General features: G+C 38.7%; 4 protein-coding genes across 5 annotated transcripts; 2 read left to right on the plus strand and 2 right to left on the minus strand.

Annotated features, from left to right (window-relative positions):
• Positions 1 to 654: 654 nt before the first annotated feature.
• vps33b (VPS33B late endosome and lysosome associated) lies at positions 655 to 9,371 on the minus strand. Of its 2 annotated transcripts, none has more exons than XM_037248035.1 (24): positions 9,106 to 9,371; positions 8,889 to 9,018; positions 7,719 to 7,799; positions 7,570 to 7,631; positions 7,432 to 7,481; positions 7,121 to 7,188; positions 6,981 to 7,026; positions 6,801 to 6,895; positions 6,239 to 6,343; positions 6,044 to 6,134; positions 5,892 to 5,969; positions 5,643 to 5,716; positions 5,488 to 5,574; positions 5,328 to 5,418; positions 5,164 to 5,238; positions 4,960 to 5,024; positions 4,822 to 4,876; positions 4,506 to 4,552; positions 3,275 to 3,407; positions 3,115 to 3,188; positions 2,913 to 3,014; positions 2,746 to 2,821; positions 1,536 to 1,643; positions 655 to 884 (listed from the first exon to the last, which is right to left on the minus strand). In XM_037248035.1, the coding sequence occupies exons 2-24, from the start codon at positions 8,982 to 8,984 to the stop codon at positions 808 to 810; spliced, it is 1,836 nt and encodes a 611-aa protein (XP_037103930.1). In that variant the 5' UTR covers positions 8,985 to 9,018; positions 9,106 to 9,371; the 3' UTR covers positions 655 to 807. The 2 variants fall into 2 exon arrangements, with proteins under 2 accessions (XP_037103930.1, XP_037103931.1); XM_037248036.1 differs by having other exon boundaries at positions 8,889 to 8,999; positions 9,106 to 9,358.
• A 689-nt stretch (positions 9,372 to 10,060) lies between these two features.
• hddc3 (HD domain containing 3) lies at positions 10,061 to 11,671 on the plus strand. Its single transcript, XM_037248269.1, has 4 exons — positions 10,061 to 10,288; positions 10,852 to 10,907; positions 11,012 to 11,252; positions 11,526 to 11,671. Exons 1-4 carry the CDS (start codon positions 10,177 to 10,179, stop codon positions 11,651 to 11,653), a joined length of 537 nt encoding a protein of 178 aa, XP_037104164.1. The 5' UTR covers positions 10,061 to 10,176; the 3' UTR covers positions 11,654 to 11,671.
• A 575-nt stretch (positions 11,672 to 12,246) lies between these two features.
• Positions 12,247 to 15,809, plus strand: mfap1 (microfibril associated protein 1). Its single transcript, XM_037247909.1, has 8 exons — positions 12,247 to 12,460; positions 13,128 to 13,344; positions 13,439 to 13,583; positions 13,867 to 14,054; positions 14,248 to 14,517; positions 14,693 to 14,852; positions 14,999 to 15,088; positions 15,277 to 15,809. The coding sequence occupies exons 1-8, from the start codon at positions 12,379 to 12,381 to the stop codon at positions 15,454 to 15,456; spliced, it is 1,332 nt and encodes a 443-aa protein (XP_037103804.1). The 5' UTR covers positions 12,247 to 12,378; the 3' UTR covers positions 15,457 to 15,809.
• Positions 15,810 to 15,852: 43 nt separating this feature from the next.
• hypk (huntingtin interacting protein K) lies at positions 15,853 to 17,518 on the minus strand. The gene is made up of 4 exons (XM_037247911.1): positions 17,319 to 17,518; positions 16,917 to 16,972; positions 16,577 to 16,628; positions 15,853 to 16,065 (listed from the first exon to the last, which is right to left on the minus strand). Exons 1-4 carry the CDS (start codon positions 17,478 to 17,480, stop codon positions 15,970 to 15,972), a joined length of 366 nt encoding a protein of 121 aa, XP_037103806.1. The 5' UTR covers positions 17,481 to 17,518; the 3' UTR covers positions 15,853 to 15,969.
• Between the last annotated feature and the right edge of the window lie 5,252 nt (positions 17,519 to 22,770).

Genomic DNA, 22,770 nt, shown 5'->3' on the forward strand with positions numbered 1-22,770 from the left:
TGGCTCGTTCAGCAATGACGCGCATGTTGAGTTTCACATGAGCGGCCGATAGCGCCTTGACATTCGCAGGCACTTTACGCGTTGCACCGCCCACCCCAAATATTTCCACTTAATCTGGATTTCAAACAAGCACGCAACACATTTTTAATGACCAGTCATTCTTGACCTGGAACACAAATAAAACGCACAAAATTGTATGTCAATAATATATTTTTTGTCCCTCTAAGTTTGGACAAAGTTAAGGAATCTTACATCAGTGTGGATACAATTATGAGATTTTACTTTTAAAATGTTAGCACGCGAGCCTCACTGTGCAGAGGTTGTGTGTTCGATTCCAGCTCCAGCCTTCCTGTATGGAGTTTGCATGTTCTCACCGTGCCTGTGTGGGTTTCCTCCCACATTCCAAATACATGCATAGTAGGCTGATTGAGCACTCCATATTGTTTGTAGGTGTGAGTGTGGTGAGTGTGAATGGTTGCTTGTTAGCTGGCGAGCAGTTCAGGGCGTTCCCCCCGACCCCTACCATCCTAAGATGGCTGGGATAGGCTCCAGCAACCCTCATGAGAAAAAGCGGTTCGGAAGATGAACAAATGAACTTTTCAACAGTCATATTTTACTGTGACAAAAACACAGAGACATTCAAAATGACAAAACAACCGTAGATAAAAAAAAAAAGCATTTATTTGATGTTGCACAGTTTAAATCAATTCTTGTCAGCCCATGTCTGATAAGTGAGCAACTATCAGATTTGGTTGTCAAGTGACAATAATGTTTGTGAGGTCCATCGTGTTGTCCTGACAGGCATCATCATCGGTTGCCCAGCAAGGCCTCCAACATTCTTGAACTGCTTGTAATGGCAGTCGTTACCACGATAAATTTATATCCTGTATACAAAAAAGGAATCAGTATTAAATTGTGTTAGTGCATATTGCACATCACAGCAAGAACTTATTAAACAGAAATTGCCAGGAGGCTTTCTGAGCTATTTCTAACAATTAGTAGCTATTCTATTATTTTTGCCAAATTTATAAACTAATCTACTTCTTAGTTCTTACATAATCATGGGCGCAGATGACACGGGGGGGGGGGATGGGTCCCGCACAGTTCCACGATCAGTCCAGTTCAACCTTCGCCACGTAAGGTGACAAAAAACAAACAGCCAGTAAAACAGAGGACTAATGTTCCTCTTCCATCAGGACGGGCAGGGAGCCTGCATAGCATACGCTGCAACTAACTGATGTGTTTAAGTTCCACCAAAGATGTGGGAATTTTTTTTTATGTACTGAATGTACATGGTCCACGTCTCCCCAGTTCCAAAATCCCATCTGCGCCCCTGATAATAATCGTGTGTTAAGATTAGAGTAGATGTCGAGCCCGTTGCAGTACAAGCTCTATTTCTGTATACAGGATCAAGTTTCAAGATTATATTTTTAATGATCAATAATCATCTTTCAAAGACAACAAAATTCAACAGCAGCAAAAAGGTGGTGCAATAAGAAATTCATGGGAGTTGTTTAACATATTAAATTGTTTACCTCTTTCTCTACCAAGAAAACGTAAAGCTGAAATCTCAGAGTAGGTGCACCCCCCAAGGAACATGACGACAACGATGCGTTGCGCCTCATTTTTTGCTCCATTTTTGCCTGACACAAGACAGAAAACTTTTAGGACAAGCCCATTCAAAACCATGGTGCATTCACTGGCACTCTAACTGATAGAGACTTTTATTAAGCCTGTGATGGACATTAAGAACATCACAGAAGCGATATTATCACCAGAGATGGGCACATTAACCTTTTGCGGGTCCGCCCTCCGTCCTCGACCTGAACACCCTTCAGTCATCGCCGTCCCTCCGTCCTTATTCATAAAATAATCGCCCCTTCGTCCCCACCCATCCTCGTCATTGAAAAGAGCTTCTGTTACTGACCTGGCAAGAGCCAGATCCATACGTGAAAACTGAGTCCAATATTTCAAGCCAATTGGGCAATGTGGCAACTTGCACAGCCTATCAAATTTTTGTTTTGTCCAATCAATAACCCTTACCAGATGACAATATATTACAAGATTTGGTTGGAGTCAATTTCGTTTCTGTCATTTTTAATCTGTCATAAATGGGATTTTAGAAAAATCCCTTTACTTCACTTGAGTCTCCTTTTGCCACCTTCATGAAGAAACCAAATTTCTTCTTTTTAGCATTCATATTTCGTCAGAACATACTGATTACACGCGCGAGAGAAAGCGGAAACAGAAACACTGTCGTTTTATTAAAAACGTCACATCCTCCGTCCGCAAAATGAATGCTGTTTGCAAAATCTTGGACGGACGGACCATTCTGTCCCGAAAACGCAATGCCCATCTCTAATTATCACAATTTATATATTCAGATGACGATATACGCAAAGGAAGAAAAGATCAGCATTGTAGAATTACAGATGACTATAAAGTATCACAAACCTCCGACGTTACTTTATTGTATTTGTATGGCAATAAATATAATGTGCAACAGTCAAACTCATGCAATTACTTTTTTTTTGTAAGACAATATTATGATGCCCAAGGCTAATATTTGGCACATATTAATTACATGTATAATATTGTCTGAAAATATGTAATGTATATGTACATTCAAGGTATATTATTCTTAGGGAATTCCCTTCAAAATAAATAGCCATGAATAGCACACAACTTAAAAAAGCAAACAATTGACGACAAACGCAGCTTCATGAAATCCGATCAATATCTTACCTGTGACAGCAAACTCATTTCCATTTAGCAACCTGGTAACTTCTTCAAGCCCAGTCCAACCATCTCGCTCTAACACCTGTGAATTATGCACAAAATTGGTTTAATCAACTTTGATGCAGTTGAATAATAATTAAAAAAAAAAAAGAAAAGAAATCCTGCTTATTTACCTGCTCTATGAGCTTGCAGCTCAGTGGGATATAGGCGCCACTGAAGATGTAAGCCATGTCCCTCGGGACGTGCAGGTCATACCCTTCATCTGACTTGGGCACCTTTGTGTGAAACAACAACGATACACGCAGGGTCATGACCAAAGAAAAGCAACATGATATCATGAATATGATGAACATCAAATAAAACTTGATGTTATACCAAATTCAGTTTTCTGCTTAGGGCCCTGAAATTGCTTTTCTTTGCCAAGGATGAAAATGCATCTGTTAGCTTCCCTAGAAAAAGAATAGAAAAAAACAGCAAAATAAAAGAACTCACCACAGTTGTCATGTCATACTGAATCTTGCAACAGAAAACTTGCCTGCTGTCTTATCGTTGACCAGTTTACCCACTTTGCTCTCCATAACAGCCAGTGTTTCACCTTGCTGTTGCTCAACCAGCAGCCCCGACTGCTTGAGGTTTGCAAATGTGAGCAGGTGGTCCACTCCATAACTCTAAGCAGAGAAGAGATGACTTCACAACACAAAATTAAACTGCTACTCACAAGACTGTGGGCAATAAGTTAACACTGATGAAGGAAAACATTTTTGCCAGATTGAGATTACAGTTTTAATGACTAATGTCTATAAAGCCATTTGATGGGATACAATTATGATTTTTCGCATTTTCAATTTTGCTGCAAATGCTGATTGAATTAACTTTTGCTCTTAGCACTCAGCCTCAATTTATTGCAATAGTTTGATTGGAAAAGGGAACCCCATAATTGGAAAGATATACGACACGGAGCAAAATAATTGATAATTTTGTTTGTATTTTTAATGAATATTGTTTAGGGCTAAGAACAGCCAATAAGTCACCATTTCAGAGAAACCTAAACATCATAAAACATTAGGCAGGAATATTTTCTTTATAAAAATTATTTGCAAATTGGTTTGATTAATGTATATGATTGAGGTTTCCATCTTTTGAATTTAACTACTCAAATAAATGAAAAGCTATGGTAACTGTATTTAACATATTGAGATGCAGCTATGTAGTCTTAAAATATTCAACTAGAGCAGCGGTTGTCAACCGGTGGTCCGCGGCCCTCAAGTGGTCTGTGACGGTATTGCATGTGGTCAACAAAATTAGAAATGGAAAATAATTGTAACATTTTTAAAAATAAAATAGATTTATTAAACTTGATTCATTTTCCAGCTAATTTTGTGAATCATTTACCCATTCAAATTATGTCAAATGTAGCTGAGATTCCCAAAATAGACATACAGATGCAAATGAATAGCCTGCATCTTTTTCCCCCCAAAACAAAAAAAATACGTTTTTGTTCTTTTTATTCAATAGTTATTTTGCTTCGGTGCAAAATAAAATAATATTCCGCCAAAGCAGTGGTCCCCGAGTTGCTTCTTGGTTATAATGGCGGTCCCTTGGACAAAACCAGTTGGTAAAACCCTGACTTAGAGGATTCAAACATTTCACTTCAGCTGCTGTTGAAGCAGCAAAAGTGGTTTTTTGGAATTGTTTTAGTCATGGTACCTATGCTACGCTATGACAAAAATGAAAAGCCAGTAACGGCAGAAGATGGGAAATCTCACCTGCAAATACTGTGTTTTTAAAGACCGGTAGTCTTTTGGCAGGAGTCCTGCATGATAAACAAATTACGGTAAAGTACAATAAAATAAAGTCTGTATCTCACTGAGGTGTTAGCACGTGTAGGGAATGTCTATATTTTGTCAGTCAGTCTAAAAGATTGCAAACGGTTTTAATGGTTGCAAACAGTATTCAACAGGAAACCCTGGGGGGAAAAAAAAAGTTGCAAGGTGGGCGAGCCTTTGGTGCTCAGTGAGATACAGGCTTATGATTTAGTTTTTGAAAGCACTTTGAACGTAAATGTAAAAAAAAACAACTGACCATTTTCTGTTAAAGACAAAAGGCAAAGTAGTCTAAGACTTTCAGTCCTGGAGACCTTAAGAAAACAATCACAGCAGGTTAGTTTTTAACTACATGCATAATGCTGTATATAATACTGACTGTTTAAAGAAAACCCACCTGCCTGTTGATATGCTCCTCAATGAAAGAAATACATTCACGGATTTCAAAACCTTCTAGTAAAGCTGTAAGGAAAAAAAAAAAAAGACCACAATTTTGCATCAATGTGATGAAATAGCAACTGAATAGTCAAACACACAAATTAGATGGCATCAATGTGTGGCAACATCCCGACACACACAAAAAGCATTTACAGTAACTTACAGTGTTCTGTCTTTAAAAGCTCCTGGAAATCCTGTTTCGTTTTCTTCTTCATCATTGATTCACTTGCGGCAATGTCTATGTGAGATCAACAACAGCCACCCAGTTTGTTCATAATTCAGCAAGTTGAGTCTATCTGGCATAGATTACTTTGCTTCAAAACTCACGCAGGCTCAGGAGCCGATGTTCTTGTTTCAAGCCTTTAAGTTCTTCTGAGACAAATGTTTTCATCTGCTTTATGTCCATCCCTCTGCGTTTCTAACAAATTGAAAATGAAAGATTTTGGTCACTCCATGTGCAAAGAAGAACATCATTTTATTGACTTACATCATACGCAGTCTGGAGATTCTTGGCTTTCTGACTAAGAAAGCTGAAGACATTGGAGAAATGTTCATTTCTGATTTCATTAAAGACCTACGAGACAAACAATGTTAAATACATGCTTGAGTGAAAGCATTTTGCACTTCGAAAGCCAGTCTTACCTTATCTTGAGAATTCAGCATGACTTTGATGCTTTTGTCTGTGGAAGAGACATCAGGTCCAAATTCCACACATCCTATGGAGGAAAAATGGGTCTGTGATAACATTTGAAAACATCTACGGGGGGGGGACAAGTCTGAATTACATGCTGCTGTGTAAAAAAAAAAAAACTGCAGTGATGGATATCCTTAATAATTTTACATGTAGTATTTTTATTTAGTGAGGCTTACAGTGACTAGCTTGTTACCCACCACATTTGATTCTGAATATATCGTCCACGAGTCCTTCATAAACTACTTGAGAGCACATAGGGGTGACAAAGTCCACATCTATAATGACATTCGACAAAATTAGTAAAGCAAAGTGATAACATTAAGTGAGAAACAGAATCACAGCTACTCACCCCTATCAATTAAGAAAACGGTTCCTATTTCAGCGTTCCGAGCCTTCTGGTCTCCCTCTTCCTCTTGCTCTCTCCAAGACTCATATGTCATCTGATACAAGACAAAAATCAAAAACAATGTCAGCTGCCCATCAAATCAAAAGGTAACTACATACGACTCAAAATCATAAACTTTTGTTAAAGCACCTAGTGTACCTTTGAACACCTTCCAATACCATAAACCTTTGAAAATGGTCCGTAAATGGAGTTAAGAAGATGTAGAGCACTGCCAGCTGTCCTCACCCAACGCAGATCTCCAGCCTGAGTGAAGCACACATAGTATGTAAGTATGATTTACACAAGAAAGAAAATGCATCAAATGCACAATTAAAGTCTATACAAGGAGACGGACTTGTGGAGCATCAATTCACTGTATGATTTCAGATGAGCGTACTACAGCTTACACATAATACTGTAACCAGTGAGGGACGTGTAAGCAATGATAATAGTGCTAAAGAAAATAAATAAATAAACGTGTGATTTAAAAAATGTATCTTACTCATTTACCCATGACTGACATTATATACCAGCATGGTGTATTTTTGTGAAGGAGAGTTGGAGAAGGCCCAGACAAACATAATGTTCTGTTGCTTTGATAATCCATATTTTGAATTTACATTTGTCATTTACACCATTCAATAGTTTTTCTGAATCTTTTTTTAATTAGTTCTAATCAAAATGACAGATATTTCGCATAGACATATAGTGTATTATTTACCAGATAGTTGTCCTGAAAAAACTCTGGGAGCTCCAGACTGATGATGTCATAGTCCAAAGGAAGAAGATAGAAGGCCCATTCATCCATTGTCACATCTGCATCAAAAAAGCCAAAATAACTGCACCATTTCTAATGTCCCAGGTGAGCGGCAACAAATAGAACAGGTGCAAGAGCTCGAACCTCCAAAGACGCCCTGCTCCTCCAGTACTGTCTCACATGCATAAAACTGGAAGACAGACATGGACAACACATTATTATCCATAACTTCAGTGCAAATAAAGCAAGGTTTATTTTGGGTTGAACACCAGAATATCAAATACCTTCTGAGGCGTAAATATAATTTTGTATCTTCTATATTTTCCGGCAGCTTTGTCTGTTTTGGCCACATCTGGAGGCGGAAATAGGCATAATGTTATAAAGTCTTAATTGGCATTTAACTGAAACATACAGTATGCTATTCTGACCGATCTCAATTTATATTTAGAAAAACAATTGCTGTCATAAACAACAAGCAGTCACCAATTCGGGTCAGACAGCTGTTTATTGTTTGTAAAGCTGGCAATTGTAAATGATTAATTAAATACAAAATTATTAAACATTGAATAAATATTGAATATGTGGACAAACTTACCACATATCCACTTCACTGTTTGTATTCTTGGCCGGATCAGAAAACAAAGCCTGAAGAGAGTAAAGTCACATTGTCAGACGTCTTCAAGTTGAAGTGTGCTGGAGTATTTTTCAAGGCATGTGTATCAATACTACTCACTGATCTGATGTGCTAATGATGGGTTTATACTCTACTTTGTAAAGTTTGTCAACGTCATGTTGCTGTTACAAAAGCAGAGATGAATAAGGTTTTAAAATATTGAGATTCATTTTTGATCAAATTTAATTGAAACAGTGGGTAAAGTTCACCTTCAGAATGGCAACATTGGCGATACGATCCAGCGGGCTCATCAAGTCTGCCTCAATGAAAAGGTCCTTCTTTCCTGGAAGCTGCATGAAAAAAAAACATGGACATAAATTGGCACTTCATGATGAAAGTATCTTTCAACAACTACATTTGGTAGTTATATAACATACCGTACAGCAGGAAACATTTACCATTCAGTTAGTCGATTTGATCCCCCACAACAGAACATTGAACTTTTTTTTACTTATTATAAGCTCCAAACAAGCACGTCTGCCTAAAAATTAGGAGGCTGCGGGTTCGATTCCACCTCCGGCCCTCCCTGTGTGGAGTTTGCATGTTCTCCCCGTGCCTGCGTGGCATTCCGATTTCCTCCCGCATCCCAAAAACTTGCATGGTAGGGCAATTGAGCACTTCAAATTGCCCCTAGGCGTGAGTGCAGATGGTTATGTTTCTCTGTGTGTCCTGCGACTGGCTGGCAACCGGTTCAGGGTGTCCTCCGCCTACTGCCCGATGACTGCTGGGATAGGCTCCAGCACGTCCGTGACCCCCGTGGGGACAAGCGGTATAGTAGATGGATGGATAAACTCCACACAAGTCACACATGTATTACACAAATACAGGAGGAAAACAACTGTCAACCTTACTGCGAGAATGAATGGATGCTTTATTTTTTTTATGCAGTCCAGTACTTCTGTTAAGTAGTACACCACAGGCGTTAAAACTGGGAGGGGGGAAATTGCATCTTATAGTACCAATAAATGATAATGTCAATATAAAGTAGACAGAAAAAAATCATCTTCACACATTCAAAATATTCTGTTCTTAGTTGGTTGATATGTTATTAGGTGAAATGATCATTTTACAGCTCTATTACCAGAACGAGCAACCAACTTTGGAGCGCTTAAAAGGTCAACAGTAAACTGAATCTTGGAATGAAACCGGAAATGGAGGCGAAACTGAAAAGCCACATAATAGGATTAGTATGCATACATTTTATGGTGTCCTGCAAGATTTAATTAATGTAACACACAACCCTGTTTTGTTGATGGAGGAAAACCATTAACATTGCTGATAATTTCCATTAATGTAGGCTTAAAAAAAAAATAATAATAATAAAATTAGGATGCTGTAGTGCAAATGTTTGATCATGATTCCGTGCCAGGAATTATTACCTGTTCCAGCAAGTAGACGAGCTGATCTCTGGCCAGTCTCTTGAGCAGAGTGAAGTCAGGAAGCTCCGGGCAATCTGTCCTGGCACTGGAAGCCATGCTGCCGAACCAAATCTGCACCCGTATCCACTCACTTAGTATACACATATAGTAGACATTACACCCACCAAAAATATAAAGCGCATCTTTTGATTTTAATGAAGACGCAGAGTAGACTAACCTCTGAGCAGAGGCTTCAACCCCACTCTTTGCTAGCTAAATCAGCTTAATGCTAAAAACACAGTCTTTCGATCGTACACAAACTGTGGGCAATAAGATCATGATATCAACGCGGTAGTATTCAACTACTGAGGTTGTGATTACAAATTGAAAAAACACAATCTGAGAGAGTTTGGAATGACAACAGTGATCATTTTGTAATATTGACAGCCGTCAGGGATGGGTCTTTTTCTTCTTCCTAGTTGCTTGCTGCCAAGACTCTTTTGAAATTACTCGATACCGCCACCTGTTGACAAATATGTGTGCCAACACTGCCTGAAAGGGTTATTTTAACTTGGAAATTTCAAAAACAACCTAAATCCAGTCTGTAGTGACTCCTGCCCCTATGATTAGATCATTTAACATCACATTTCTCTTTCTACCTTAGACTATCTAAAAAGATACCTTCTGACCACATACCTATCCCATTGATTAAAACATTTTGGTGTTATCTAGCTAGAATGATTAATTTACTAGTTGTTGAGAGTAAACATGTGTTTTGTGTGAATTATGACAGGGAACTGCTGACGGACATGTGCCACAACAAATATTAAATAACTGTATTATTATTATTATTATTATTATTATTATTATTATTATTATTATTATTGCGATTGGCTGGCAACCAGTTCAGGGTGTCTCCCGCCTACTGCCCAATTACTGCTGGGCTAGGTTCCACCACGCCCGCGACAAGATGTATAGAACATTGATGGATTATTATTATTGTAAACAACGGAAACAACAAGTTGGCACGCTATAGTTTATAGTAGTATTTGAATTACTGAGACAAATTCATTCATTTACAACTTTGCATTGGAATCATACCGCACATAACTTGAACACAACATGTTGTTACAGAGGATGGAAAAACAAGTACCAACCTGAAGGAACGCATCCTCCTAGTGGGTGTTTCCCATCGGATACCGATGAAAACGAACAGTTGCACTGTTGCACAAACTCAAACAGAAGGTGCGAACTCAAAGATTTAGGAGTGTCCAGACGCGCTTGACTTGCATTGCATAAACGGTACGTCATGAATGTGGACACCGTGTTGTTGGTAGAGACGGTTAATTTCGCCGCTGAAAAGCATCGAAAGCAGCGTCGTAAAGACCCAGAACAAACTCCCTATATTAATCACCCGATCGGTAAGTGGCGCTTTGCTCTGCAATAAGGAAAAATAAGAAATACTGTAATGTCAATCAAACATGGTTCCTCACTTGCATGTTTATATGACAAGTGAAAGCAAAGTAAAGTAGCCTAAATATTACAGGCCAAGTTGAGTGAAAACTTTTTTTCTTGTCATTTTTATAATACGTTTTGTTATTTCCAGTGCATCAGCATTAATGAATAATTATTTTGAAATTAATGTTGGAGCTTGAAAAAAAATACCGACTCAATCAAATACATCATGCAAAACACTGTATAGGAATTCCGTAATTTGACAGTTAATTCCCTATGCCCGATTTATTCTGTGATTATCCTTGGTGAACATATACTCGACTGTTTCACTGTTACCAGTTGATGCCTCTATTTTTCTATTCCAACACATTTGTTATGTTTTATGTTATGTTATGTTACCATCCGTAGATTGAAATAAAAAATCCATTATAAGTAAAATTTATTAGAATAACAAAACATAGATAACACATAACATATATATCCCTCCCCCATTACGGTACTCCCTCTGCTCTGTGTTTCTACTCTTAAGGAGTAGCAAGGATTCTCAGCCATGAAGGTGACATCACTGACATTGTGGTATTACAAGTATGTTCACTTTAAGTTGATGCATTCATGTAAATCTCCTCTGTTGTGCCCACTTGTCAATTTATTTTGTATATGTGTTTGTTTGTACCCTTCTTTCTTGGAAGGCTGCTCTTCTTCATGACACGTTGGAAGACACAGACACAAAGCCCGAAGAGCTAGAAACAAAGTTTGGACCGATTGTTACTCGCATTGTTCAGGAGGTGACAGACGATAAGGGTCTGCCCAAACAAGAGCGGAAGCGTCTACAGGTGGAACATGCGCCCCACTGTAGCCACCAAGCCAAACTGGTCAAACTGGCAGACAAATTGTACAACCTCAGGGATTTGAACCGCTGCACACCCGTCGGTAATCATTTTCATGTCCATATATTTTTCATGTCCTTTTTTTTAAATTTAGGATAAATTTGAATTGAATATAATTTCAATCAGAACTGAGGCAATTTGTTCCCATCACCAGCATGTCTTAGGTAGATTGTTTTTCTCACAACAAAACAATACAAAAAAAATCTTTGATTTTGCTTGACTTTGTATGAATAAAAGATAAATTACCACACAAAAACAAAGATTTAAGAAGCCACTAGATACAATCTGATCATCGTGTTTGTAATTTTCTTTTCAGGTTGGACGGCAGAGCGGGTCCAGCAGTATTTTGTGTGGGCCCGTGATGTTGTAAAAGGCCTGAAAGGTACCAACTCAGTTTTGGAGGGGAAGCTGGAGGAGTTGTTCAGACAGAGATGTTTGAAATAAAGTGATTTATTTCCTATACGTGTAGTATGTCTTTATTATTATTGTTTTTTTAGTTAAAGTGCCACTGAGCAAGAACCATTACCATCGCCCACGTTCCTCGGGGGGGACAATTTCAAAGTCACCTCAATGACATGTTTTCTACAGTTTAATAGAATGTCACCTCGGACATTAGTAAAGAATGATAATTAAATGTTTAAGTATAGAGATAGTAGTTGAAATTGAGAATATAAAAGCAAAGCCTATTAAGTACATGCACTCCAGATAAGCCTTTTATGTAATCACTATCAGTGCTTCCATAGCATTGCAGTGCACCGCATTTTTCACTGTGTTTGTAATATTTGGGTTTGATTATGTATTTATCAAGGGGGCCACATTGTGTTGTAACTCCAGGGTTAAGTTTTACTTAACATTATGATACAGCAAGAAAACTAAAATGCTATGCTTACTTGACAGCTTGGCCGAAAACGGACTAACAGAAAATATGAATGGACTATCAACTGGCTGGAAAAAATGATTGTGTGACCCTGGTTCAACATTTGAAGCTGCAGCAGAAGAAGAAGCAAACGAAGAAGAAGCATTAGACGAAGAAGAAGAGCCTGGCTCCGCCTGTTTTGTGCAGCCGCACTCCAGTGTGCATTCGGATGTTCATTATTTGAACTAGTAGCGCGTTCCTTTTTCAACGAAATACTACAATTCTCTGAGTTTGGTTAGTCCACGAGGCAGTCATGTCTAACCACGATTCAGCCAACATGAAGCTTCCACCTATACAGTCCACGGCTGGAGCCGTACCGGTCCGGAATGAGAAAGGTTAGACGTAAATGACTAGCTAAAAGCTTACTAGCTTAGCAATGTAACGCTAACGACAAGGCAAAACATCAGTCGTGTTCATTCTGATTGTCAATTGTCTTATTGTCAATTTAGTGTCGAGATCAGTTCTGTTCAATCCGATAACAAATGTACTTATTGTCGGTTTAGTGTTAAAAAAAAAATCTAGATGAATTGTTTAGAACCTATTACATCGTTACAGCACCAATGCATTCCCTGGACAGTGAACTTAATCATAATTTCATGAATGAATTTAACAAAACACTGATTAACATAAATAAAAAAATCAGGGTTGCAAGTTTACTCTTCAATATGTTGCGCTATTTGCCTTGGTTGTTTCTCCAATGCTATTGGGTCTGCCTTGCCATGCCATCAATAATACTTTGAGGGACAATTAAAACTGTTTCTTATTAAAAATTTGCTGTTGACCAATGTAATTTTAATTTTGAATAGCATCTCATCAATTCTCATTTGAAAATTTCTTTAATTAAACTAATGTGTACACTAAGAAGATTTAGGTTGTGCGTTTACAGCAGTGCATATTGTCATTGTGGTGCTACCTTTTTGTTTTCTATCAGTTGATACTACTGTAAAAATGTATTTGGAAAACTTTGTACAGTTTGTAATCAGTTTGTATGTTGATTTTCAGGTGAGCTCTCTATGGAAAAAGTGAAGGTGAAGAGATACGTGTCAGGCAAACGTCCAGACTATGCCCCGATGGAGTCATCAGATGAGGAAGAGGAGGATTTTCAATTTGTTAAAAAGGGAAAAGAAATTGAGCCCGAGATTGAACAGGAGGAAGAGGATGTGTCTGACCCACGTTTAAAGCGTTTGCTCAACCGTGTCTCTGAGGATGTTGAGGAGAGGTATCAACTGTCTCCGTGCTTTTGCCAATCTGATCTCCTCAGAATGACAGTTTGCGCCTGAAAGTTTGACCCCTTTGTTTCTATCGTTGATCAGGCTCGCCAGACATAGACAAATTGTAGAGCCTGAAGTTGTTGCTGAGAGCAGCGAAGACTCTGATGAAGGGACGTGGCATCCACAACATGAGCGTGAGGAAAGCAGCGAGGATGAAGAAGAGGAAGAGGAAGAAATTGATGATGAGGTTTGCATCAAAATTGAATTTTATACAATTCGATGGCATATTATCAATACATTATAATTTTCATTGTGGTGTTCTCATTTTACAGCAGTAATATGATGTGTTAATGTTATAAACTGCTTGCCTTGCACTATTCTGCCCAACCAACAATGTAAAAGCACATTATCAAGTGGAAGAAGGCACACTGAGTTACATTGTATTGTTTTATATTTACGGCCTTAAAGTGTTTTAGTCATGCTTGGTATCACCTGTAATTATTCTTTTTCACTGTATATTTTTTGTGCAGGAAATTGAAAGGCGTCGAGGAATGATGCGTCAACGGGCTTTGGAACGCAAGACTGACGAGATGGAGGTCCTAGAGGTGGAGGAGGAAGGCAAATCAGGGGAGGAATCGGAGTCAGAGTCTGAGTATGAAGAATATACCGATAGTGAAGATGAAGCCGAGCCCAGACTCAAACCAGTCTTCATTCGCAAGTAAGAGCTGCTTTGATCATGTGTGTACAACTTTGTGCCACATTCTCTTCTTAAACATTCGCAGCTGACTCTCAAGCCAGAAATGTTTGTTATTTAGTTTGTTGGAATAGTATTTTGTCATCTAAGCAATTCTATCAGGTTTATTAGCTTCTCACAATTCATTTGTTGTGCCCTGAATATTTTTGCATCTCAGAAAAGACAGAGTTACCGTGGCAGAGCGGGAAGCCGAGCAGCAAAAGCAAAGAGAGCTAGAGGCTGAAGCCAAGAGGACGCAGGAGGAGCGCCGACGCTACACACTGAAGATAGTAGAAGAGGAGGCCAAGAAGGAGTTTGAGGAGAATCGGCGCTCCCTGGCTGCACTGGAAGCCCTCGACACAGATGGCGAAAACGAGGAGGAGGAGTACGAAGCCTGGAAAGTTCGGGAACTGAAACGAATTAAGAAGGACAGAGAAGCTCGAGAAGCGTGAGTAGAAGCTGACCTTTTATTTATAAAGATGTTTGAATTTGGCAATTTAGGTAAGGGTGTTGCATAAAAGTTTTTTTTTTTTTTTTTTTTTTTTTAAACTTCTGAAACATCGCTTGAAGAACAATACTACAGCCTTGACTAATTTGGTAATAGAAATGGTTTGTGTTGGCAGCATGGAGAAGGAAAAGTCAGATATTGAGAGATTCCGTAACATGAAGGATGAGGAGCGCAGGGCAGAGCTTCGCAACAATGGCAAAGTCATCACCAACAAAGCATCTAAAGGCAAATACAAGTTCCTTCAGAAGTACTACCATAGAGGCGCCTTTTTCTTGGTGAGTTGCTACACGGGTACACTGTTGGGCACGTTGTTTATAGTCACTGCAATCTGGTATGGGGGCATTGACTTGATTTTTGTACATTTTGTTGGTCACATAAATAGCAGGTAATGTAACTGTAAATGTAATGATTTGTGTTGCAGAATGAGGAGGATGAAGTGTACAAGCGAGACTTCAGTGCACCCACGCTGGAGGATCACTTCAATAAAACCATCCTGCCCAAAGTCATGCAGGTCAGAAACAATATGTACACTTCCTTAGTCAAGTTGAAAAGTGTTTGTGATGCAGGGAACATGTTACTGCAGCATCCAAAACAAAGACTCCACCAAAGTCAAATTTGGCCTATGAAGAATGTACAACTATGTTGTGTTGATGTTAACAATCACACGTTTCCTTTTTTGACATTTTTCATCCCAATAAGGTTAAAAACTTTGGGCGGTCTGGACGTACCAAGTATACTCACCTGGTGGATCAGGACACCACGTCGTTTGACTCTGCGTGGGCTCAGGAAAGTGCTCAGAACAACAAGTTCTTTAAGCAGAAGGCAGCAGGAGTAAGAGATGTGTTTGACAGACCCACGGTAAAGAGGAAGAAGACATAAATTTGTGTCATCAATGCACTCAACCCTTGCTAGGACTTTGAAATAGAAAACAGATTCGGTTTGGATTGTTTCAGTCCATCTTAAAAGACTGCAGACATAATTTGTGAGGTTTGAAAATGGATGTCATCTTTGCTCTCTCCTGTATTTTGACCAATGATATGTTCATTGTCCCAGATGAGATAAACGGTGGGACATCAACAAAACATGTAATGCATTTCTCAAAGCTCTTTGGGGGCTAGTTATTGTCAAGATGTAAGGTAATTTTGTACATATTCGCCATGGTATGACCATATTTGTGACAGGTTGATTTCTTTTTGTAAAATAAAACTTGTATTTTCAGAATTTTAAGAACGCAAAAGTATAGTATTCTCTAAATATTAACAAACACACAGACAATAGGTTTTCAAAATACTTTATTGTAAAAAGTTTGCCCCCTCATGACACCGCAACATTAATTTGAGTGAAATTGGTCAGAACAACGATGATGAGAGTTCTCTGCATGCATACACGTGTTCAGCTGGTCAGAGCCACAAGCGCTTCCACCACGTTGCCCATGTGCTCCCTCAGACTGCGCTCTGCTGAGACCCTCGAAATTTCCATCTCTGACATCTGAGCAAAGCACAAACATCGCCAAACACACTGCTTTAGTCCCAAGGGATCAACTATTTGGAAAATTCAAACATACGAGTGCTCAGAACATCACCTGTCCAAAATTGTTTTGAAATCACATTTATTTTTGCGCTCTCTACATTTTAGATGTTTATACCCAAGTACTAAGATTGAGCTTTGAAATGTCAATTTTTATATCCATTAGGGTTAACAATTAAAGAGCCGTCCATTTGCGTCATTGCTTTACAATTGATTGGAATTTGTATATATTCCTGAAGGCGTTTGGAAGAACTTTTCACCCTTTTACTTTTACAGGAAACATGTCACCAAACTCTTTCATACCAAAAACAGTGCTGAAATCAGTTAGGCTCCTTTTATTAACACTGGTTAAATGTTGTAATTCATGGCAGTTTCATGTGTGTTAGTTAAGAGCTCAACACTTGCATACGTAAATCTTAACAAGCTCACAAAGACAATTTGGAATACGTACTGGAAATACCAACATACTTACAATTAACTCCACATCCTCTTTCTTGATAGTGACTTTGGCCAACTCCCTTTCTCTGAAATAATAATTAAAAAAAGACAATAAAATCACCTACTCAGGTAAAAAACAAAACATTTATATTCACTTTATTCCTACGCCCTATTAGTCCTTTGAGAGAAACTAGCATTTTATTTCAATGGCAACTTTTACTGCAGATCTAACTTTACACTCTGTGGCTTCTGATAAGATGAATCTGAAAAGCTGCGAGGTGTATCAGTACCTACACAATAATAAAGTTGGTGTTTCTGTAAATCCTGAAATGATACATTGAAAGTTCCAAACATTTTTATATCTAAGACCTTACCTCTCAATTTTAGCTTTCTGTTCTCGTGATCTTCTGTCTCCAATTACTGTCATGGCCTGGGGGAAAAAACATATATAAACATACATTTTCCATTGTCAAAAACAAGGGCTGCGGTTCTGAAATAGGTTGAGCACTACCAATTTGGAGAGCGTGATATTAAAAATACAGCACATTTTGCAGTACAATTTTAAGGTATAGTTATGAAATCCAGACACGCTTTCTGTTCATTTTCAATGGGTGCTTTAGCTAATTGGTACAATCTTATCATGTTCAATGTATATGACACGTTTATCCCACAGTTAAGGCATCATTCATTTTAATCCCAGGACCGCGACAATCACGATGCAGTCAGCAGTAGCCGCATGTTAGTTAGAAATCGTCAACAGGAGCAGGTTCTTTTACCGTTTGTAAATCGGAACTGGATATTTCCTTCTCCTCCGCATAATCAGTGACCCTCTCCAAATCGGCGGCACCGCTGTCATGTTTACGAGGCTTTTCTGCCGGCTTCCCAGTGCAGTTTTCGTCAGCTTCCAGGTCCAAATCGACATCTCCCTCAGTCGCCATGTTTGCAAGGAGTGACGCTGGGAAACTCTTCTTCTTTTTCGGGTATATTAGCCATGCTGTGATTTACCGACCTCTAGAGGTGTTTTTTGTAATTGCAACTTTACCCACCACACGTCTGTTGGTACCCTACTAGTCTGTCAAACTTGTGACAAACTTGTTCCGCCTCTAGATGGTGATCTTTCTTTAAAGATAAACGCTAGTGCAACGGAGATGTACTATATTATATTTCTAAAGGAATAAAATATTACGCGTTTCATGGAGCTTAGTTTGTCCATCAAAAGATTTTTCATTATAGTTTAGTTTTTTAAATGTATTTCTTATTTCAGTTTTAAGGGTGGCTAGGTAGCGCACTGCCTCACAGTTTAGAGGGTGTGGGTTCGATTCCACCTCCAGCCCTCCCTGTGTGGAGTTTGCATGCTCTCCCCGTGCCTGCGTGGGTTTTCTCCGGGCACTCCGGTTTCCTCCCACATTCCAAAAACAAGCATGGTAGACTGATTGAGCACTCCAAATTGCCCCTAGGCGTGGGTGCAGATGGTTGTGTTTCTCTGTGTGTCCTGCGATTGGCTGGCAACCGGTTCAGGGTGTCCCCCGCCTACTGCCCGATGACTGCTGGGATAGACTCCAGCACCCCCGTGACCCCCGTGGGGACAAGCGGCATAGAAAATGGATGGATATTTCAGTTTTATTTGCAGATTAGATTTACACAGCAACACAGAGGCTGAAATCAAATTTGACCAAATTACGTCAGTCCGTCCTTCCTTCCTTCCTTCCTTCCTTCCTTCCTTCCTTCCTTCCTTCCTTCCTTCCTTCCTTCCTTCCTTCCTTCCTTCCTTCCTTCCTTGCTTGCTTGCTTCCTTGCTTCCTTGCTTCCTTCCTTCCTTCCTCTGTCCGTCCATCCGTCCATCCTTCTGGGATTAAAGGGTTGTCCTGTATAAATTGTTCCTTTGTGTGCTGGTGTAGCTTCTTAGCTAAGATTAATTTGACTATAAAGTGAAATGTGACTCCAATATATGAGCAGCTCTTATTGTGATTAATGCAAACTCCAAATTGACAAGTTGTTGAGTAAAAACCAATAATTGGATTATGCAGCTTTTCAATAGTCCGGATTACTCGGTCACTTCATGGTTGTTGTTCTTTTCCTGTCTCTTATAAGAGGTTTACTTGACCTTGAATCGAAATAACCTTTCAACCACTGTGGTACATTAGCTTTCTCCAGACATTACCTGCTGTTTTGTGGGTGTAGACTTTTCAGTGTACCGAGCATAATCAGATTACGGAAGAATAAAACGGCTTCCGAGGAGGACTAAAAATCACATCGGTACTCTTGGGATTCTTTGTCCTTGGGCAATGTGTGTCTTGGTTTACAACTGGAAGGATGTCACTGTGGCCAGTAAAACAATGCCTTGATCACACCAACCCTTTTATTCTTCTTTATGACTGAGTCAAACAGTGGATTTTTAAGGGTCGTCTCACGCCAGGCGTTAGGCACGCAATGTCTGGTCACATTATAGAAGCACAGGTAAGACTTGTTTTCTGCATGGTCATTCGATGAGGTGTGGAAGGTTACATGAAGCTCAGAGATTGAACATCTGTGTAATATCTGGATGGTGTTTTGCACTGTGAAGACAGGTGTTCATTCAAAAGTATCCCCATGTTTGAACTCTTATACACTACAACTTTGGTTATTCTCCCAACCAACTCACCAGATAGCTGTGGATTTTGACCAGATTGTTACTTATAAATAAGACACGGTTGAAGATTGGATTTGGGTTGGCTGACCAGCTTCAGGGTCGCCACTTGTGCCACTTTTGTGTGCCAAACATATCCTACAAGTGGTTTGTTGTGGCAACCCCTGACATGGAAATTGGCGAATTCATGGTTTTAGAAAATGAATGTTATTTTAAAAACAGCTGTACTGATAACCTGGTAACCCATTTCTTGGGTCAGGATGTGGGAAGGTTAAGGTCCCAAAAGCAGGGAAGCAAGGGGGGGATAAGGCAGGAGTGAAGGATGTACTAAAAAAAAAATATTTGTCTTCCAATAATGAAACAAAATGCAAACAAGATATATCGAATCAAAGTAATAAAAGTTCAAAGACCAAGACACATAATTGAAAATAAAAATCAGAATGTGACAGGGACTCAGGAGAAGCAATAATCCGACAAAGACTGAAAGGACACAGGAAAAAAAATACAAGCCAACTGATGAGACAATGAGGAAGACACAAGTAGTTGAGGGAGCCGACTGAGAACATGTGGACATTTAAACCCAATAAGAAAAGACACAAGGAAAACACAATCAAACTAAAACCAATCAAAACCTCCTCAACAAAAAAACATACTTTACGAGAACTTGGTAGCTGTAACAGTTAAAGTTTAACGTTAAAGTTGAACTCATTAGTATGTGTAGCTATTACAAGTTAAAATCTTGATCCAATGTTATGGATGAAATCCTCAACCCAATAACCAGCACTTGCTGTGTTTTTGACCAATTTGGGATACTTTTGACATAGCAGTTTTAGGAATGTAAAGGCCTAGTAAATCAAAGACACTACCATTATTCATTATTATTGGGGTTGACTTTCGGGAGTTGCTTTATTGATTACACCACAATTTGCTTTGTGTTACAGCATCGATATTGTTGACAAACTGATACACCCAATATACAAAACTAAAATGGCGTAGTTGCAGTCCAGTCGTATGTCATTTTGTTGTTCAGTAGAAGCATTTTACACACTTAGCAAGCAGACAGACGCATTCAACAGGTAGAATGTCACAAAGATTAACCATTGTCCTATCTTCTATGAATAATCCCTATCCCATCAGTGTAATTCCTTTGCACTCCGTCATGGCACTCTTATAAATGGGTACATTGTGTTTCTATGTCAAATCAACTCTCTGCTCTCAGCTCCAATGAAACCGTTACAATTAACACAGTTCTAAAAGGACGATGGAGTAAAGTAGTAACTCTTATACCACAGAGTAAAAAAGTCGTTATACTCTGCTGACAGATGGCTGATGAAAAGATGTTTTTCTGGCCAAAGATTGGATTTAAGCCAATAGTTATTGCCCAATTCTATTGAAACCACAGATTGAACAATGATTTGCTGCCTCTAATTTGCTTTTGTTTGTCGCTGGCACTAGCTCCTCTCCCACAAGGCAGAAGTAATTATCTGACAGTGAAAGAGGCCCCCAGGAATGCTGGACCATGACCGGGTGATTGGATCTTTCTGAGCAACATGTGTTAGTCACTGGGATAAAATAGCTTACAACCACTTATGATGGGATGACACAAGTATGCAAGTGAAGTATGCAGACAAAAAATCAAATTATAATAAATAAAATACTATATAGGATTTTTTATTTATTATTATTTATATATATGTATATATGTGTATATATGTGTATACATGTAAAAAACAAAACCAAAACAATGCATGAACGCACAACAAATTACATCCCTGCAAATCAGTGTGACTTCTACTGTTGCCTTTGCGAGACTAGTTCAGATATACGTTATCACGAATTTATAAATCAGGTGTGTTTGGATCTCTGCAGTGGAGGCTCTGCCGAACCCCTGAGACCGACTCACCGGACCCCTAGGGTTCGATCCGACCCAGGTTAAGAACCACTGGTATAGGCAGAATGTGCTTCTACAGTGAATGTGGCATGGAGGTAAATTGTAGAAATGTAATGAGATTAAATGCCTCTGAAAACAATCAAGAAGAATAGTTCTTCTGGTTCTTTGAAAGTCCTCATTTTGCGAACCCAATGATACATTTATGACAAAGTTAAACATGAAGTGGATGTTCTTGAGGTGCTCGAGGAGGTGTCATTTCCTTGTCAGTACCCAGTTTGATGGAATTACGTATGTAGGAGTTTTCACCTCCTGTGTTTGCTAGTCTAATCTTCTTAACTAAGTGCAGCCTTTGTTCCGCAATTCCAAGAAAGTGAATGTTAGCACTAATTTTGTCCTCTTTTTTGACTCGCTTAATACCAAACTAAAAGCCATCGGATATTTAACAGCAATATCAGGCTTGAGTTTTTCAGTTGTTTTAGAAATCCTATTGTTGTCCTTTGAGACACTGAAATTGTAATTCTATGTCTACATTTACCATACATCGAACTTCCATGCCTAATTATGAAGTCAACAAGTCTCAAAGCCCATCAAGTGTGAAGTTAATCAAATACATAAATCATTCATTTGCCCATTTCAGAAAACATCTCTTTCAGCGAGCCTTACTGTTATCTAACAATGGGGATAATTTACATAGTAGTAACCAACCCATATCGCCCAGGACATGACAAGTGAGGTTATGTACGACATACATGTCACACAGTGCAAAGCATGTTAAACTGCTGTTAATGTCTTTGTGGTTACTCACACCCCCACACCTGTCTATAATAATAATAATAATAATAATAATAATTGGTATTATTATTATCATGATGATGATTATTATTGTTATTGTTATAATTATTAGTAGTATTAGTATCATACGATCATAATATACAGATTTTCTTTAAAAAAAAAATCCTGTGGGGAAAGCTTATATTGAATGTTTGCTAATGTTTTTTGAATGTTTTTTTTTGGGGATGAATACATCACACAGCTGTTTGACAGAGCAGTCTGCTTCTTTGAGCCTTCATTGAGCGCAGCACAGCATAGCAAAAGAGTCCTGTCTGCAATGGTGAAGGTTATCCTCAATGAAAGGAGGACTGAACAACGACAGGATTATCCAGACGCTCTACCCTGCACAATAACCCAAATCTAATCTGACTCTCTTCTTGCACTCAGCCTTTTAAACAGCGAGCGGAAACACTCTTTCAATTTACATCTTATGTTCAGCACATTGAGCAACTTAACACGTAACTGAAATTATATCATACTTTTTTTTTATTACTGTCAGCATGCTTTATGCCAAACAAAACATACAATACTAAAACTAAAGTGTGCATTAAATTAGATACAATAAAAAGTGCCTTTTTAAATTAACTCAGCAGTAAAAAAAAGAAAAGAAAAATGATAAGTGTGGTCGGCTTGTAGACAGCAGTACACAAATTTAGCGTCATAAAAGGCAGTGTGCTGCAAACAGTAACACAGTATGAAATTGACAATACAGTCAAAATTGTCAATAATGCTCAAGCGAAACTGTATTAAATTGTCAATGTAAAATCTAACTGTTGGTCAAAGCAAATTTTGATAAGAAAATTGAGGCTTTATGTGTTCCTAAACTATTTTGTTGGTGATTTAATAAATATGTCTTTACCCTTTTTTCCAAGCACATCAG

The sequence above is a fragment of the Syngnathus acus genome, chromosome 3 (genome assembly GCF_901709675.1).
Source record: "Syngnathus acus chromosome 3, fSynAcu1.2, whole genome shotgun sequence".
NCBI classification, from domain to species: domain Eukaryota; kingdom Metazoa; phylum Chordata; class Actinopteri; order Syngnathiformes; family Syngnathidae; genus Syngnathus; species Syngnathus acus.